The 21,125-nt window shown below is 36.3% G+C and overlaps 1 protein-coding gene and 1 pseudogene across 1 annotated transcript; both read right to left on the reverse strand.

Moving 5' to 3' along the window:
- Nucleotides 1–4,470: 4,470 nt before the first annotated feature.
- LOC109090680 (alpha-2B adrenergic receptor-like) lies at nt 4,471–9,021 on the reverse strand. Its single transcript, XM_042762594.1, has one exon. It carries the CDS (start codon nt 7,846–7,848, stop codon nt 6,328–6,330), a length of 1,521 nt encoding a protein of 506 aa, XP_042618528.1. The 5' UTR covers nt 7,849–9,021; the 3' UTR covers nt 4,471–6,327.
- A 3,379-nt stretch (nt 9,022–12,400) lies between these two features.
- On the reverse strand, nt 12,401–16,453 carry LOC109090681 (annotated as a pseudogene).
- Between the last annotated feature and the right edge of the window lie 4,672 nt (nt 16,454–21,125).

The following is a 21,125-nucleotide window of genomic DNA, read 5'->3' on the forward strand; positions in this document are numbered from 1 at the left end:
ACCCAATGTGTGTGTGTGTGTGTGTGTGTTTTTTTTTTAAGATTTAAAATACTTAATACTAAATATTTTAAATACTAATACATGATTATGTTAAACACATAATAAGTTTTTTTTATTATTCAAGTATTTATTTTCTTATTGTCACAGAGTCACCAGTCACGCCAAATCCTGCAGCTCTATCCACTCATTCACAGTCCCCAGAATTCTGATTCACTGCACCTGCCCGCACCATTTATAAGCCGTCACTATGCACTCCACCATTGTTTGGTCTTGTTGTTACCCTTGCACAACTTACCTGGCTACTTTACTTGCATCGGTCCACCAGCCATCATTCCTCAGCATCCTGTTGTGCTATCACTGCAGTGGAACCTTAAGTCTTTACCATTACTCACCTGTTTTTCAGCTAAGCATGCATTGCTCATGCATCTGTTTCATCTACTATTCCATTGTCAATAAACACCTTATCCGTGGCAGCTCCCATCTCACATTTCTCTTGCTAGTTTTTTTTTTCTTCTTCTTCATCCTGATTTTTTTTAATGCAACCAGAAAAATATCAAAATATATTTAAATTAGGAAATTTACGACTTGCTCATCATGAACATATGTGTGAACTGCATTTTTATATATTTTTAAATAAATTAGTAGAACCATGAAACCATTTTAAGAAATAATAATAAATGGTTATGTTAAACCATACATGTTGTTTTATTCCAGTATTTAATTGATTTAATTAGCTTTTGTCTTTATTTTATTTAACTTTTGTCATCAGGACAGTCAAAATTTAATTTTAATTTTTAATTTACAACATGCTCATCATAGAGTTACTGTACAGTATGAACTTGATTTTAATGTATTTTTAAATAAATTAACAGAACCAAACAAAAATATGCCTTTGTGCTTTATCCTTCACAATTAATTGATGCTTATGATTATATATTTTGTAGTTTTTTCACATTCAGTCAATACATCAGTTCCTTCAAATCTGTCAAACATTAGAAAATCATTCTCACCCCCTTTTCTGTAATATTTCCTCATTTCTTGTGCTTTGCCTCTGAAAGTACATTTAAATGACAAGAGAACCACTAATAGTAAAAAAAAATTATAATAATTGAGCTAAATTCCCTTTTAGCTTTTCTCTCAGATAGTGAAGACACCACTGAGGCTGAGTGCTGTCCTAATAGAGCAATCCTCAGTGGATTATGATACAGTTGTTAGACATGATGAGTTGTGGTACGTGATGAGGCTGTGACTGAACACACTTTGTATTTCCTGTTTGATTTTCTATGCCAAAAAACAACCCCTCCTCCCATCCATTCCCAGCCATAGTCCTACAAATCAGTTTTTAAATGTACTGTTTGCTCGCCCAAAACACATGAACATTATAGAATTTCCATGGATGAGAATTTGGGTCAGGGGTAAAAGACAAACTGCAGTGCTGTCATATCAGACTCAAGACATTTCTGAAACAAAATAGTTAAACTGGGAGATGCTAAATGGATTAAGCTCTTGTTTGCAGAATCATACAGACATTTTAAAGACAGCTCTATGGGTTTTATGAGATGTACGAGTGTGGGTGAATCTAATGTAATTTATTGAATGGAGTAATTCAGTTACAGGGAGGGTAATAAGGGACACTTCCTAAGAGGAAGTTTAACTTGTTGAACTTTTTGAACTTGTCTTCTCTCCACTCAAATTAAGGACATGAGATAATCTTAACTTATCTGATGATTTAGAATGTTGATGCTTTACATAACAGATTCATAACATAACCTAATAATTCACAAAAATATGATCCCTCAATGACCTATTCCGAAAATTACATCACTAAATGAGCGAGTCGCCACAAATGACTGTCTTTATGAGGGGGTCATTAAATCATTTAATCAATAAGTCTAAATAATAATAATAATAATAATAATAATAAATAATAAAACCTTATTCAACAAGTATGAAATAATGACAAGCCAATTCTGAATAACTAATTTTGTTTTTTCTGCTACATTATGATATGGTCGAAATAGCAAAATTCAGATTCTGTCTTTCTAACTGAGTTATAATTTATTAAAAATCACTGATTTATTAAGGTTCTGTTGTGACTGCATATGGAAATATTTTAGTTGGTGGAGCAAAAATAGACAAAGTAATTGACAAATTTGCATCTAATATGTCCTGTTGCTATTTAGAGCAACTCATAATTTTTCCCATTAATCTTTCACATAGGAATTAAAAAAAAAAAAGTCATCCATTAAGAGTTATAAGCCATGAATCAAACCAAAGGTGAAAAATAAATTACATACTTTAAAGCAAGAAAGTATTTGAAAATCATTCGAAAACATAAAGGTACAAGACTGTGTGTGTAATTAAAGGGATACTTCACCCTAAAATGAAAGTTATGCCTCATGTCATTCCAAACCGGCAGTTTCTTTCTTCTGCCGAACACAAAAGAAGATATTTTGAAGAATGTGGGTAACCAAACAGTTTCTGGTCCCCATTGATTTATTTTGCCATATATGGAAGTCAATGGGACCAGCAACTGTTTGGTTACACACATTTTGTTTTTAACAGAGAGAGAGAGAGAGAAAAAAACTTAATCATTACAAAATGTTCATTTTAGGGTGAACTATACCTTTAACGTCTTTAATGAGGGAAAGAACTAAAATAAAGCATTGCAAATTACATAATCAAAGTAGAAATAATAAAGTAGTTTGAGAGCATAGGGAGACTTTGACTCAATGTCATTCATGGTTTCAGTTCCCTGTTTAGCGGAGATTTCTTTGCAGCATCATGGATAATGTAGTTTTTCACCAGGAATTCTGCTGTTGAACATGATTATTTAAGAAAATTAATTGAAGATATGATGGCTTCAACTAAAGCATTTAACACTGATTAACAAACACCTAGCTCACATTAGGCCTGCCTTTAATGGTTTAAAAGTTAATCCTAAATTCTGTTTGGTCAGTCACATTGTGTGGTCTTTTATTCCCTGATAATGATCAGCAACAGTACCAACACTATTTAACAGATCGCTTATTAATAGAGCTGTAATGTTGTTGTTGTTGTTGTTGTGTTCATCTTCTTGCCAGGAAAACTATACACTGTAATTGATTATTAGATAATAAACAGGTAAAATATATTATCCTTTAAATATCCGTCTTGTTGGAACTTGCCTCCTAGCCACTTGCTAGGAAATTCTACGAGCTTTGCATTTAGTGATACAATAAAATATTTAAACTCACTTCATTGTCCCAATACACATTTGGATTCAGAGACTAAATACAGCTCATTTACTTTATTTTGCAAATTGAGAGTGGGCTTTGGATGCAAAGACGTGTTTGCATGTCTTCTTATAGCTACCCCACACTGCCAGCCTCTTACTCAACCACTAATTATATTCTGTTTTTTTTTTTAAAAGCAGGCCTCAAATTTTCCCAAACTTTTCTGTTCCTGCATTAACCGGACTGTGTGTCTGAAATGTTTTTCTGAATTTTGCCAGCAACTTGTACTTTGTTTAATTGAAAGATGTTCTTAGCAGACAGCCTGACGCTCTGGGAAATATGTTCATTTCCCTGGAATGACATTTCCATATTTGTAGATGAATGACTTTGATTTCTTTGTGAGTCAAACCAAAGCAATCAAACGTTTGAGGCTCTGCCAGAGCAAGACCTTACAGGTAAATGCTTAAGAAAAAGGGTATTCTACTAATTTATACAAAATTATTTACACACTTCATACTGAGACTTCATCAATTATTAAATGCAGCATCTTCCTGCAATTACCAGAAATGAATATCCGTCCCTGTTTGACTTCAAAGTCTGGAGTCTGCCTCTTATCTTGTAAAATACACATAATATTAACTTTTTTTTCCATTCCACTATTTTTAAAGTGCAGTCTTGATAAAAAGGCAATTAACATCAAAGACGCTGAACCTGCATTTTAGTATTAAACTGTCCAGTATTAATCCTCAATCTCATGCCTGCATTGTGTTCAGAAACATCACCATTTCTAATGCAATCATGTCTGTGAATATAAATGTTTTTAAAGGATTGGAGGGTGTCAAATTGACCCTAAGGGAGACTAAGAGTTTATCCAAACATATCGCCAAAGCACCAATTAATCTCATATTCTAATACGTCAAAACATCTTCCCATTTGAATACAAATTTCCTCTCTCTATATCTATAGTAGTTACTACTATATTTGGATTTAAATCTGTAAAAATCAAACAAATGAATAAGGAAAGTGAGGCATACTGTTGTCCAGTGTTGTTCCACATAAACAACAGGGATCTGTTGACAATTTTGTTCTAGAGTTGTTTTGGATAAGGAATTTTAAATGCCTTGCCATTAGTAAAACCTCATTTTCTTTGCATAATTTTCAATGTGTCCCAATGACATGTGCTGAGATAAAAATCTGTTCATCTGCATTAAAAGCACTATAGTCATTCTCTGACAGCAATGAGTCATTTGGCACACACAGCTCAGCGGTTTTATTTTTTCAAGAGCAGTGGGAAACCAACAGCATTACACTGAAGAAAGAGGAGTCCAGAAGGCAAAATGTATACAGTTTACCAGGATCCCATCAATTGCAAAGCTTATGAGAATGCAGTCTGAATGCAATGTCCTGACACATACAAATGTCATACCGAAAAAGTACAGTAGAAGGCTTTTTAATTGTGTTGCAGCTGAAACGATCTCATGTTTGTTTTCCCCTTGGGAAAAAAAAGGAAAATATATGTATTTATATATTAGGGGGAAACAATAAGAAATAGAAGGATAAATAAATACAAAATCATTCACATAAGAATAATTTACAGCTTTCATCTCCTCTAACTCATTTCTGTCTCAAAATTATTAGTTCAAAATGACCTGCAATAAAAAGATTCTTATGAAATAAACTCTGGTTTAAGAAGATATTAAATGAGTTTAGCAGCAAAACATGTAAAAGCATTGGCACGGGAAGTAGCTGACTCATAAGCACTGGCAGATCTGGCAAACCAGCCACGTTTATCAAGCACATACATATATAGTTGAACTGGTGCCAGTGGAATCAGGGGAGGGATGTGAACTCACACACCATTACACAAAGAAAACTCTGCACAACAACATTCGCACACAGCATACATTTCCAAACATACACGGCGGTCAAACATGACACATAACCATTCACTACATTTGCTCGCGCGCGCACACACACACACACACACACACACACACACACACACACACACACACATAATCATTAGCAAAAAGACAATGACCAACGAAATAGAAAGCATCACTGCTATCAGCCCTTAGTCCCAAAGTATCACCCTGCTGAATGTTCAGACATTTAGGGTGCAGTAGATCAGTGTACACCAACAAATGATCATTTGTTCTTTTATACAAAGCAAAGTGCTAAACCAAATCAGAAAGAGCACCTCCAGTGAAATCAGGAGGTGTATATGTCATCTGAATCAGTTACCAAAGTCTTAAGTAATTTTTGATGATGCCAAGAGTCTTGTCATATTAAAAATGAAAATGACTTTCAAAATGAATACATATCTAAAGTTCCTGTAATAAACATTTTGCTATCTTAAAGCCTGCTGCCAACCTGTCCAAGATGGAAAGAGAAAGAAAGGCTTCCATCCATGGCAGGTATTCTGTATTCACAGAGCCTTTCTGCATGACAGAATGCCAGGAAACTTCCCAGTGGTCCTACCCTGGGGGTCTGTAACTAGAAGCCTTAATGTTTGATCGGAGAAACTTGCGTCACCTCTTTCCTACACATTGCCCCTGGCAAGGATTTCCACAGGAGCATGTCATGTCTTTGTTCCTCAGAAATGATGCTGTGTAGGTACTGGTAGACCAATCAGCATGGGAAAGCTGTATGTAAAGAATCTGAATGGTGTACCTCTGAAATCCTTAGAGAAATCCGTGTTTGCAGTATCCCCAAGGCCTGGTGTTCTTAGAAAGGTGAGATAAAAGGGGAAAAAAATACAATGACCTTCCTATTGACCTCCATGTGGCCTGTCCTTGCAGGTGTGCAATAGTCCCCATTAATACTTTTGTTTTATTTAGCTTTGGTTTGTCATTGTCTGTGAATATTTTTGGATTAGCCCCATTTTATAGCACAAATACCAGGAATCCAATGCCTGAGGCGGTAACCTGGACAAAAAAAAAAAAAGAGTCATTTGAGTAGCAAAGTGTCCTCAGTTCACAGGGCAGCACAAAAAGCCCTTCATTTACATCACAACAGCAACGTTATTGTGCTTTGTTTAGTCTTTTTCTGTAGTCTGTGTTCTGAATAACCGTATGTTTGTTGTCTGAGGAGATGATCCACTTCAGAAGCTTCAGAAGAATGTGCCTTTGATGTTCTTGCAGAGAATCTTTTTGAAGGCTCTGCGGAAGTCTTTGTTGAAGATGGTGTAGATGACTGGGTTGAGGCAGCTGTTGCAGTAGCCGATCCAAAAGAAGAACTTAAAGAGTGGTTCTGGCAGGGCGCACATCTCCGGGCACACAGCTTGGAGGCTGTACGAGAAGAAGAAAGGGAACCAGCAGATGACAAAGACGCCTATTACCACAGCCAACACAAAGGTGAAGCGCTTCTCTCGGTTCACCATGGCTTTGCGCCGTGCGGAGTTGGGCGTTCCTTCCTGCTTCGTCTTCCGGGACACCAATTTGGTACCTTTGGTGGTGGCAATCATGTCTCTGTATTTCTGGATGGTGGCGGGGGAATGGATGCCACTGGGTGTCATGCTCGGGGTACAAGGGACTTCTAACCCCCTCCCACCTTGCTCAGTGTCTGAGTCAGAGCTCATGCTCTCTCCATTATTGTTATCAGGCTGTTTCATGGTCTTCTTCACCTTTTTCCCCTCTTTAGGTTTATTAGGAGCCATTTCGGATGAATTCGAAGGAGACGGGGAGGGGCACGGCGTGGTTGGTGTCAGGGTTGTCAAAGGGGGTTGCAGATGTTTGTTGGAGATTGGGGGGCTCGCCGCCTGCTGGGTGGACTCCACTTGGGACACAGCCAGAGTCGGAGGCCTGTTTTTTTTCTGCAAGGAAGAGGGCGTTTCATCTTCTCTTCCATTTTGTAGACCCTCCGTGTGGACATTGTGCTGAGGAGTTGCGGCATTGGCTGGGACCTCTTTGCGGGGCTCCCCTGGTGGACATCGTGTGCGCTGCTTGGCTATCTGGTAGATCCGCATGTAGACTAAGATCATAATCAGACAAGGAGCAAAGAAGGAACCGATAGTAGAGTACAGGATGTACCAGCGCTCATTGTTGAGCTCACACTGTGGCAGCCCACCTGAAACACCTTTGTTCTTGTTCATGGAGAGTAGTGGTGGGAAGGAGATGACTGCTGAGATCAGCCACACCACCAAAATGGCACATTTGATGCGTTTGGGTGTCCTCTTTGGGCCATAAGTGACAGCACGTGAGATAGACATGTAGCGGTCTAGACTGATGGCACACAGGTGTACTATAGAGGAAGTGCAGAACAACACATCCAGCGCCAGGTAAATCTCACACCATACGGAGCGGAAATACCAGTAGCCCATCAGTTCATTGGCCAGTGAAAATGGGATGATTAGGGTGGCCACCAAAATGTCTGCAGCCGCAAGGGAGACCAAGAAGAGATTCTGGGGTCCCCTGAGCGAGCGGCTGGTTAAAACAGCGATGATGACCAGAATATTGCCAACAATTGTAAAAAGAATCATCAATGTGATGGCTGTTGCAAAGACTGCTGTGGCTTCTGGAGTGTACGGAGGGGGTTTTAACATACTCTGGTTACAAATCGGTGAAGACGTGCCTCCAGTGACATTGATGTTGTGGCCATGCAGACCCGTGCCTGCCAAGCACGCGCTTGCCATGACTGCCACAACGCGGCAACTGAGGACACACGTGGATTAACCTTCTCGATTAGTAATCCAAATGAAGGCAGAATAAATGGAATAACTTCTTAGCTGTTATTTTTTTTCTAAGAACTTAGTAAAATATATTTTGTTGAAATTAAATAAAAGATTTTACGTATAATCGAATGAATACATCGCTCAATGCTAAACGATTCTGTCAGTCATTGTTATGTCACATCTCCTCGGATGTGTTGATACTTTATTACTTTGCGTCAGATTTGTAATAAGCGTCATCTGGGTTATGGAACAGTTATGGAAACATGCAATTTAATTTAAAGGACAGCCATCAAATAAATTAAATGTCAGAGAGATTACATCTATTTAATTTTAATTTACGGTTCTGATAAATTATAATGTATGGTTCTGTCACTATATTATCAACTTCTGAAGGTTTTATAGTAGACAGATAACGTGATAGGAAAAACGCCCAGTGCAAAAAAAAAAAAAAAAAACCTAAAAAACAAACAAACAAAAAAAAAAAAAAAAAACGAGCAATGGTGTCACAAATAGATTAATTGACAATATGGAAAAGCTGCGTAATAGTGTGCTTCTATAAATGAGATATATTTGAGTAACAATTATTCAATTATAACATTTTATATATTCTAAAATTCAAATTACGAATAAAAACGTTATAAATTCTCACCAAGTGCTTACAAAACAAATATATTGGAATGCTTAAATCTAGGTTACCCAGATGCACAAGCCTCCACGGAGCGCAAGGCTTTAAATATAAATCTCCAGAGAACACACAGCAGAGCGCGGCGGTGTGCCAGTTTTCCCCTCACAGTTTTCACAAGTTTGCAAAAAGATTTTAAGCGCAACAACTGCCCTGATAAATGATGGAGTCTGTTGTAGTTGTGCCGTTGTTACATTCCTGAGTGGAGAAAGTCGGCTTAATGAGGAATCAGAGGCACGCCAAAATGAGTCGGGTATGTCCAAGCACTAAAAAGAAGGATAATGTCTAAAAACAGTTTGCCATCCGTCTCCCGCCATGTTTCTCCCGTTTTAGTCACAGTATCTCAGTGAGCAAGCTGAATGCCTCCTGCGTGCCTCGCGCATTACCTCAGTGACAGTTTGAAGTGTCGGTGCGGCTCGCGCGCACCGCTCTGGCTTCATCTCTACGCAACGCTTCTCCTCAGTAACCCAGTATAAGGGATGTCAGGACGGGCGTCATGAGGCAAACTCTTCCCTCCCACTGAAAAACCTGACCTATCCCAACACTCTATTGTCAAACATAAAACAAATACAGGCGTGTAGTGGATGCAAGTCAAATAACGCATTTTGGAGAATTCAGTAACTCCAACAACTTATCCAAAATGGATAAAGGTAATGGTTTTGGATAAAGACATTTACCTAACGAAGAGTGCAGGATTATTTTTACCATATGTTCGATCGAGAAGTTGACAAGTTACAATCCTGCAAACTGGATTGTAAAGCACAATGAACACTTTTATTTATACAAAAGTCCTTCAAGTTTTAGTTGCTGCAGGATGACATTCACTCCTGCGTCATTATTTTCAGCTGCGTTAATATCAGAATACAACACGATCTTGTTACTCATTCACTGGGATGTGTTTCTTTTTCTGCATGATCCAGAATTGTGTTAAGTGTATTCTTATAGACCTTAGTGAGTGAGCCTTTTTTAATTTTTGACAAGGATGAAAATGAGGCTATGCGGGATAGTATAGTGCGTTCAGTTGTACTGTTGATTAATCATATAACAAATTGCTTAGCTGACAAAAGTCTTTACGAAAATAAATAAAATCAGTTGACAAAACTCCATAAAACTGTGCAACTGTAAAGACCTGATTAAGGCCTATTGACTTATTTTTAATGGTGTTAAAATTTCAACTACCTGTCATATTATTTTTATCCATTAATGTATGCCTTTAAAGATCATGTCACTCCTGAGAATAAAGTTCTCTTTGGAAACTGCATTTACTGTACTTTTTCCCCAATAGCTTTCACGAGGGTCATGATGTTCCTTCAGGAGAGAAGTAATTTTCTTCTTAGTAGTTATAGAGTGATATATGAGATATATGAGGTTGTATAGTTTGCTAACCTTTGTGAAAAAGAAGTGCACTTAATGGTATTGAATGTATAATTGCAGTGTACTTCAAATCTTAGAAGTGTATTAAAACAACTGTACTTGCATATAATATAATATTAATGAAATAAAACCTGAAGAGAGAGTACTTAGTGTACAAGTACACTTTTAAAAGGTTTTAAAAGTTTAGAACTCTTGTCAGTTCATGCGGTAATACACTTTAACCATATATCAAAGGCAACAGAAGTAATTATGAAGTTAAATATAAAGATCTAATTAAGTCCTATTATGTCAGACAAGTTAAATATATTTGATATAAATTTAAACTATAATTCATTTTCATTTAATTGCAAATAACATGCAGTCGTGCCTGTAAACATTATATATAATTTGAAATTTATTACATTATTATATAAATATATTATTTCCATGATAAGTACTCTTAAAAGTATGCTAAATGTACCTCTCTTTCAAAAAAACACATAAAAAAAAAATAAAAAAAAAAAAAAACTGAAAAAAAAAATAAAAAAAAAAAAAAAAAAATATATATATATATATATATATATATATATATATATATATATATATATATATATATATATATATATATATATATATATATCACAGACCAATTATATCAGAAAGTTTTGTAAGTTCTTTTAAAAAGGAGTAGGAGGGAGATTGTGAATGTTTCACTGTTCTACTTTTAATTTTGTGGTTTCTAATGGCAATGAAAGCAGTAGATGCATACCGAGCAGCTTTTAAGGACAGTAATTTGAAGCAAACTTGATTCCCAAACAAATTTAAAACCACTGTGGCTGTATCATGTTCCTGCTCTTATGAGCAAACTGATGGCATGAGAGTTCACAAACAGAATTGACCCTGGGCAACATGCAAATTTTCCAAATTCTCTTAGCTGACAAAGTGCACTGGAGCTGAAAAGACTGCCAATATTCCAATAGCATGTCATAAGCACTATTTGAATAACCTGTTTGGGTATTCAAAAGTGAAAAAAAGGCAGAAATTGCTGCAGTCGAAATAATAGTGTGACATTAAAAGTTTGAATATGAGAATATGTAGGAGCTTTAACAGCCAAAGCAAATAAGTTAAACTGTTTTAAAAGTGTGATAGCTTCACACCAGAGCTGTTAGTTTCAGATGATGTTCTGAGCTTTGAGGGAGAAAGTTAATGCATGACCATATCAGCACTGTCATCACAGGATCTGCCTCACATGGGCAACCACAATCTGTTTCACCCTAAGTGTTTAGAACTTCCATCAAAGATTGTCAGAAAGCTAAACAAATAACTGTTTTCCATGCCCACGCTCACAATGAAAGAGTTGTAGATGCTGATGGCTGTAGGCAGCAATGACCTTCTGTAACACAGTCACCCCACATGCTCCTTGATTGTTGATCTCTGATTTGCTGATGAATTCCACACAACACTCCAAAGTTATAAAACAAAAACTGTATTTCTTGCTTTACTCTTACTACACTGGTATTTGCTCACCTTCAACGATTCAGCAATCACAGAGATATTTGGGAATTAAATTACTATATCATCATCAACAACATCATCATCATCATAATAAATCGTGTTCGTTAGAGACCTGTTCGTACTCATGTTTATAGTCTAATACTGCCACTTTGTGGTGTCCTGTATCAATGCTTGACAGGTACAATCAGCTCCTTTTACTTCGTCAGCAGATGGCGCTGTGGTAAAAGATTTCAGCTGCTTATATCATGTAGCCAATCCAATTTCCATAGTGATACATTTGTGTGATTACCACAGCAGTGAGTAAGAGAAGATAGGAAATGTGTGCCAATGACTATTGCAACAATGTGAGATGAACTAAGAAATTAGCAATGTTATCTGTTTATGACACCTCTGCAGCTCTGATCTCTTTAATATTGCAACACTACCTTGCAAACGTTTGGGGCAAGTAATAATTTTTAAGTAAAACTGAAACCTTTTAGCCACAACACACTGAAGATTACTGTTTCAAGTAAATGCTGTTCTTTTGATCTTTCTATTCATCAAAAAAAAAAAAAAGTATTATGGTTACCACATAAATGTTAATTAGGACAATTGTTTTCAACATTGATATTAATAAGAAATAGTTATTGAACACCAAATCATTAAAATGTTAGACAGGAGTAATGACTGCTGAAAATACAGCTTTACATATTTCATTTTTGAAACATATTAAATATTAAAAATTATTTTCTGATTAAATAAATGCAGCATTGGTGAGCATAAGAGACTCATTTCAAAAACCTAAAAAATATACAGTATATATAATGTGCAATTCTGCTAATTGTGGCTACATTTTTCTCATATTAAGTAATGTCTAATTACTTGGGCTTTATTTCACACATGGAGGGTGGCCCACAAAGAAGTTGAAGCCCTGAGGGCTCTTAAGTTTTCTGTAAAACATGATAATAAAAAGACAACTACATTCACTTCTGCATTAAACAAATGAATCCATTTATTTACAAATTGAAATAAGTCAACCACATAGCTTACAAAAGATATTATTATCAAAACAATTGTAATTTAAAGTGCATTGCTTGAATGAAAATATATAAATAAATATTCACAAAAAGAAAGGAAATAAAATAACACTTTTTAAAAAAATAAAATAAATTACAAAATGGCTTTAGTGCCTGTTATCTATCGCAACACAATTACACTTATAAAATGACCTAAGATCACAGTTTGTCAGGTCTTTGCCCTTTAAAACTTGCTCGAGACTGACAATTAGACAGTAACTTCATGGAAAATCTTGACATTTACCAAAGAGAAGACTAACCACACGTCACAGCCTTATATGGTCACAGCATCAGTCACTGCAATCAAATGGAACATTGACTGATGCAACACAATTTCACAGTATGATGATCTGTGCACATACATCCTAAACATATATTACTGTTGAAGCTAAAATGAAAACAAAATACTTTATTAACCTACATACCCAGTTTTGCATGACAGAAGTTGTTTGTCTGTTTCATCAGTATCTCATATACAAGTTATCTTGGGTCAGTAGTACAATGTCAAAATGACGTGATTATTATCTTTTCCATGAGGGCTATTGGGTGTAGCAGTGTGTAAGCAATGCCGTTGTTGTTCGGAAACACAGAAAGGCATTTATCTATGTATAGTTTGTATTGCCATAAACAATCAAGGACAGGTAGTCAGTTGATGCCATCTAAAACGTTACCCAAACAAGCTGAGTTATGGTGTAGTTTAAAGGGTGAGATGCCTCATTTGGTCCCCTTATTAAATGTCTCATGTCTCTCTGTTTGTACACCCATAGATAGCATCAAACTAAAACTTCCTGAAAGCACCTTTGCAGATCTGTCACAGTCTTTGAAGTCAAAGCTGTGGCCAGTAGATCTGTATTCTGAAAGTTAGTGGGACCAGTTCAAGATATTAAAGTTCAAAATGTGCCACTGTTCTCTCTGTCTAACCGCACAAAACATCCGTCTCGAACTGAAGAAGTTGGCCCATGAAAGCTAAGTTTGGTGAGATGACTTGTCTGCGGCGTTTTACGAAGTCAAAGGCCTCGTCCAGACTGACACGTCGAGCGTGAATGAGGTACGCCAGGCAGATGGTGGCTGACCGGGAGATTCCTGCTTGACAGTGGACCAGCACTCGACCACCACTCTCTTTTATTGAATCTGCAGATGCAGCACAGGTGAAGCATTAGTTTTTATGTCATTATTATATTTCTGAAGAATCAAGAAATGTCTTTTTGTTGATACCACAGGACTTACCGATGAAGTGGATGGCTTCTGGAAAGAGGACACGTATGTCTGCGGCCAGACTGTCCTCCACCTTCAGAGTTTTGTACTGAAGTTCCTCCTCAAACAGGTTGGGACAGGAAGAGGATACGTTGAGCACAGCGGTGATCCCACATCGCTCCAGAGCCTCCCGTCTGGATGAGTGATGCGCACTGCCTAGAAAGAGGAAAGGGAGGATTTCGACTGGACCACCCTAGAAATCACAAAGGACAAAAGTCAATGGGTGTATTCAAAAGACATTGTGATTTAAATTGAGATAATTCATTATGATTTCGAGATTTCTAATAGCCAACCTGATCATAGAGAGGAGTCTTTCTTCCAGAAACGATGGGCTCTGAATCACTGAGAGCAGGATGATTTGAGCACATGACGGTAGGGCTAAAGCAGAGCTCTGGATAAAGTGCGAAGAACCCGTCAAATCCACCTAGAAATGGTCAAAGAAAACATCAAAATGCAAACACCTTGAAAAACATTTAAAAAACCTCCAAATTCAAAAGCATAAATGACAAAATTACATTTTGTTCAAAATTTTCTTCAAAATAACCTACAATGCAAATGCAAAAGTTCAAAATATTTCTTCAGTTTGCAAATGCAAAATAACAAGGCAAATTTCTTCTTTCTGTTTACAATGCAAATGTAATACACTGTAAAACAAGAGTGCAAAAATTTCTTCTTTCTGTTTATATATATATATAGATATATATATATATATATCTATATATAGAAATGGTCTCAAAGAAAACATTTTGTTGTATAAATATCTTGACAAATTTGTAATATAAAGTGCAAAATAACCTACACATTTTGTTCAAAACAAAATTCAAAATAAAAAATAACCTACAATGCAAATGCAAAAGTTCAAAATAACCTACAATGCAAATGTAATACACTGTAAAACAAGGCAAATTTCTTCTTTCTGTTTATATATATATATATATATATATATAATATATATATATATATAATAATATATATGCAATTATTTTTGACTCGAATAAAACCTGCTGAATTAGATGTCACCATCTGAAGCACATTTTTGTTACCTGATAAAACATTTAAACAATGTATAAAGCAAAGCTGCTTATGCAGTTTGCAAATATGATACATTTTCCAACAGATAATATAAATACAGAACTACAGAATCGAATTACTTTCGTTGAAATAAAAGATAATATAGTCATTTCAACTTATATTATTCCAAATCAAATCAGATTTTACCACATGAATGTTTTGTAGTTTACCTGCCATTTTTACAGTGAAATGTGTGAGTGTACACCTTTAAATGTAATTTAGATGTTTTAGACCATTTTTACAGTGATGAAATATATTAGTTTAAAAACAAGGACAGCATGTCTAGTTCTGTGAAGTTTACCTTGTAAGAAGCAGATGTGCGTCGAGGCGGACTGGACCTCTGACTGAAGGGCACTGAGGAGGAGACTGGCCAGACTCTCGCTCTTCAGATCTCTGACCGAGCGACTGTTGTCATCCAGGACCACCACCGGAGAGAAGTCCCCGTTCCGCAGCTGGGCCAGGAGCGCCTTATCGGCCACCAGCCACTCCAGACACACCACGGAGCTCTTGGACCTCCGTCTCAGCATTGAATTCCAGTTAACATTGCGGGACTCGAGGATGTGCGCTCGGGAGAAGGCGAGGAACGGCCGGCAGTCCAACACGATGCATCCCCCAGACGCGAAGAGCTCAGAGGGAGTCCGCAAAATATGAACCAACGCTCACTGCCTGAGATCTCGAGAGGGTCGCCAATACCCATGACCTCTCCAGACAAACAACAGCCGTGAGGAGAAACGAATATTCTTCACAGAATCCACGACAGCGCGTTCAGTATATGGGAACGAATTTGTTAGTCCACTAGAAATGAAGAACTATAAACGATAACAAAAAATAGATGACACAAAACAATATTATTTGGTCCGTATAGGCCTGGTGTGTTTTCACAGTATTATTACTTTTAAAAGAACATCGAATAATTTTGTTGTCATATAATCGTTCCCTGTAGTTCGTCAAAGCTTAGTTTTAAAGTCCTTTATTTGTCAGCAGATGTGATTCTACAGTACAGGCGGGGTTGGAAACAGTATTTGTATCGCGTCTCCTCCGCCACAGCCACGCCTTCGTTTTCCACATAAGGAACAGACGTCACGCACGGAAGCACCATATATGGCCCGTTGAGTTAGACCGACATTCCATATATGGCTCGTGACGCTCTCACCCCTCTTTTCCCACTGACACGTGGTCGTTGGGTTTACCCGTGTTTTTTATTTTGTGACGTGAGTTTAAGCAGTACCATAGAACAGTGAAACCTCAACACACACACACACACACACACACACACACACACACACACGCACGTGAAGTGTAGAATACGGTATATTATGACACCTTTGTGGTTCCCTGAGGGCTTTGGTCAAGGTCACACCGTTAAATCAGGAACATCAAACCACGCGCTGAAGGCGATGATGTATTTTCATGCTTGACCGTACCATGTAATTTCGTGTGGGTAAAATACACCGCTCTGCAACTTTCCATAGGTGTAGCCTACAGTTTCAGTGGGTGATGCAAGCTGTCAGCAGAGAATAACTGCTTAAATGACAAACAGACAGAAAAGATGCTAAGAAAAACCAAAACACAACGAATGCAGGTGTAGCCTACTTATTGCTGTAATACAATTTATATACAATATAAGTGCTTTGCAAACAAGGAAAAATAAAAATGAAGATATCTGTCAAGTTTAAAATAATTTCAGAAAATAATAATAAAGAGCAAAAAAATTATTTAAAAAAAGGCTGATAAATAGAAATAAGAATAATATTATTTTATTGTTTTATTGAACATAATGCATTCCAAAGTACATTACAGCACAGTATTTAGTCAGAGGTAAAAAAAAAATAATAAAAAAAAAATGAAAAATGAAATAAAAAAAATGTTTTCACATCATGTGACTGTGATTCTGACATATGCAGGTGGCATATTATAAACACTGTTGGAATGAACCCTAGACATTTCTAGCTGATTTGATCATAAAAATCTTAGAGTATATATATATATATATATATATGCAGTAAGCTTATTTGCAATGCATTTAGGTGTATATGTAATATGTTCTTCATCTGACTTTGTCAAAACCCAGGCAGCAGATATTAGTTTTTATAGACATTAAAATTTAAGAAATTAAAATAGCATATATGTTGTAGCATACTGACTGGTTGTCTCAAACCCTCGGCGCACTGCAGCACATTTTGTTTTCTCCCTTATTTATTAAACCTGATTCAGATCATCAGCTCATTAAAGAGAGATCCATGAAACTGAACTGAGTGTGTCAGATTCATAAACATTACAGTCAATTTTATCAAAATTTTAGTCATTTATCCAAAACCCAAAAAAATCAATTTTATATTAAAAACAAAACAACAAATATAATTGTGTCTCTGAGACCCCAAACAAGTAATGTGATATTTAAAAGAGCTTATCAAATAGAAATTTTGATTATAAAAGTGATGTGACATACAGCCAAGTATGGTGACTCATACTCAGAATTCGTGCTCTGCATTTAACCCATCCAAAGTGCACACATACAGCAGTGAACACACACACACCGTGAACACACACCCGGAGCAGTGGGCAGCCATTTATGGTGCAGCACCCGGGGAGCAGTTGGGGGTTCGGTGCCTTGCTCAAAGGAACCTCAGTCATGGTATTGCCTGCCCAAGACTCGAACCCACAACCTTAGGGTTAGGAGTCAAACTCTCTTACCACTAGGCCACAACTTCCCCAACTCTCATAAGATTAGGAAATGTACCATGACATCATCAACCTGATGTATCGTGTGATATTTGCGTGATATGTGTATTTCACATCACTGTAAAAAAAAAAAAATATCTGTCTGCAGATAAACATTTTCTACCCATTCAACTCATCTTAAAATTACAAAACCAAACTAAACAATTAGGATTACAGGCAGTAAACATGTCTACAATATAATTAGCTGCTTAGTAATTGAACAATTTTTAAAAGTTTACTCTAAAATCAATTCTATATGTGACTGGACAAACACAAAGACAAACAGATCCATTTCAAATGTACAGTACATCTATTTTTAACCCCTAAGAGCAAACAACACAGTTGCAGACATTAAGGAGCAGGTTGTTCTCTGGATGCTTGAATGACTCTAAAAGCATGACCTCCCATGCATGCAACTCATTGTGGTTGTCCAGGACTTCTCTATGCACGTCCACACAGAAGCGCTATAAAGGGGGGGTTGTACTTGTGAATGAAACAATGTGCAGTGGAGAAATAGGCCATGTGGTAAAGTGGAAAAACAATATGAACTCTGAATGCAAGATTATGTTTGGAATTAAATGGCCCAAGGGGCTGGATAATGTTTAACAGCAGTCTGTAATCTGAGGTCACATTCACAATCTCTCTGTCCCTGTCACAACTTATTTGTCTTTCTCTGCACTTTCCCCTCTTTTTTGGCTCTGCACCTTTCTCTGCACTTTCCCCTCTTTTTTGGCTCTACACCTTTCTCTGCATCTTTACAGACTAATATCATTAGTTTTGAATGCAATGTATTTGGTATTCATTGTTCTGACCTCTCCGCACCTTCATCTATCTGTTTGAATGCTCCTTTTCAATATAAAAAGATATTATGGAATAATTTATACTCACACACTGCCAGAATTTTACAAGAATCAAGATAACACTGATGTTTATATATATATATATATATATATATATATAAATATATATATATATATATATATATATATATAATAAAATGCTGTATTCAGAATTTGAAAGTGAAATCAATGCCGTCTAGGTCATTTTCTGCCATTACACAAGAAACTGTTGTAAATACAATAAATAATAGTCATATTGTGCTGCATGGTGGGATAATAGTTTAAGTAATGTCATAAGTGTTCACTTTGGCTGGAACTTTGACCTTTTTATAATTGAATTCATTTTCTCCTAGCAAGAACACAGTTGGTTATTATGTAGCATTTATATAGTTTGTATTATGTAGTTTATTCAATTGCATTTTTATGTTTGTAATTTGTACCTTATGACCTCACATTATGTTCTTCCTGGTTAAGGACAAATTCATCACAACACCGATAGTTAGGTTATTGACTATGAAGTCTGATCATAACTGATGTTTTTAACTTCAAACCATTGCTTCCAACTACAGTAGGTTGTCTATCCATAATATGTTTTCCCCAGTGAAAAAGTAATATCTCTTGAATCAGGAGAGAAATATGAACAGGACAAGCCCCATTTATAAGCAAAAACAATCAAAAACAGTTCAAACCAAATATGTATGTGGATTTTGATGTCAGAGGACAGCAGTGTGGATGGACTGGAGGAAGCATTATTATGGTTTATGGACTGGCCAGAAGTGATGGCTTAAAGTTAAAATGCATAAATGATGGATTTGTTTCTTACACACAGCGTTTTGCTTCACAAGACATTAATTAGATAGAGTCGTGTGGATTACTTGTGGATTATTGTGTTTTTATCATTCTGACGGCACCCATTCACTCCAGAGGATCCACTGGTGAGCAAGTGATGTAATGCTGAATTTCTCCAAAAACACTTTTTAAATGAACAAAAAAACTCATGTTGAATTGGCCTGAGGGTAAATTTCAGCAAATTTTCATTTTTGGGTGAACTATTCCTTTATGGGTGGTTGGGGATTTTTGGTGAGCTGAGTCAGGTGAACTATTAGTCTGACTCATCAACCGGGACTGCAGCTTAACATTGGTCACTGCAGACAACAAACACAATTTTAATCACACAACTGCAGTTATTGTGTAAATATACATCATTACTCAAACATAGAAGACTAACATCACACAACTGCAGTTATTGTGTAAATATACGTCATTACTGAAACATAGATGCAGATAGTTATTTGATCACAGTCATTTCCTGCTAATGTTCACTCTGCAGTCACAGTATGAAGTCAGCATTTATTGTAATCAATTGTAGAACCACCACTTTAAAAATTTCTGTGAAAGTACAGAAACTTGTAGCCAGAAATAAAATGTAGATTCAAATAAAAGTACAGAAACTAGTAACCAAATGTAAATTTAAATGAAGGTGGAAACTATTAGCCAGTAATAAAAGACATTAAAATAATAAAAATGTTCACCCACATTTATTTCTGTACTGTGTGGAACGTCACCCACATCTGAGCTCACCTTTTATTTATTTTAAATGACAACAACAAACATATGGCACTACTAATATGAGGGAGGATGTGTGTGTCTCTGAGTCACATATCTGAAAATGGAAATGATGCTTCCTCATTTATGATTGATACAGCCTATCAAATGTGATGCATCACAAGAATACAGACTGCTACTGATCAAACACTCCCCCATATGAAAACTAAAAACGCCTTGTGGTCAATCTAACCAACATGACTTAAAATGACATCATTATGTCTCATGCTGACAAGTAAGATTATTCTTAACTCTCATGTTCTGTTACAATTGACTTTATCGTTTCTATATGTGGGATGTCAAAAAATTTCTGTGATGTACGTGATTATCATAATATTAATTCAGATATTTAAGTCTTTGTCTTATTTTTCCTCAGACCTCACCAAAGGTGGCAGATATTATCAAAGCTTTGACTGCCTTGTTTATCATGTGACTGATATCAATTTGAGTAATTCTGTTTCAGTTGAACTGAGACAACTAAAAATTAAAAAAACTACTAATGATAAACTAAGAAATTCAAATAAATCTAAACTTTATTATAATTTTAGTATTGTTTGCATTATTTAATGTTTTGTTTCCAGGTTCCATGAGACCCCAAACTCAAGTAATCAGATGTATATATTAATGTTGCTTATAATCAGTTCTCACATTAGGAAATGTTGTATCACGATATATCAACCTGATACATTAATGCTATATTTTTTACTGAGCTGTTAAAATAATTCTCCGAAACTCCAAACAGAACATGAGTGATAAAATGATAAGAAACCTTTTGAATCATTGCATTGATTGAAATTATTTCTGCACAGTATTTCGAAATGTAGTAAAATTTCGGTTGATGGTTGAGAATAAACACTTACACATATTCAACTCAGCCTAAAATTGCAAACCAAAACTAAAACCACTTTTGTTAAAGGAAGAGGAGGAGGATCCTCCCATGCACTGTTTTTCTTTCCCTGAATGTGTGTATAAAGAGCAGCTGAGTTCAGCTCTGTCCTCCTTTCTCATTCACTCCCTCAGTCTTGAATTTCCCTTCATTCACTCTGTCTCTCCCCCGTCTTTTTCCCCTACAAATTCTCCCACAACTGTGGCCACTCTTCCATCCCACACTCCCCCTCCTTTTAAGCTTAAGAATATGAGGTT

Source organism: Cyprinus carpio, chromosome A8 (genome assembly GCF_018340385.1).
Source record: "Cyprinus carpio isolate SPL01 chromosome A8, ASM1834038v1, whole genome shotgun sequence".
NCBI classification, from domain to species: Eukaryota; Metazoa; Chordata; class Actinopteri; order Cypriniformes; family Cyprinidae; genus Cyprinus; species Cyprinus carpio.

What these genes read in the sequence shown, in the direction of transcription:
- LOC109090680 (XM_042762594.1), bottom strand. Translation starts at nt 7,848, where the DNA reads ATGGCAAGCGCGTGCTTGGCAGGCACGGGTCTGCATGGCCACAACATC.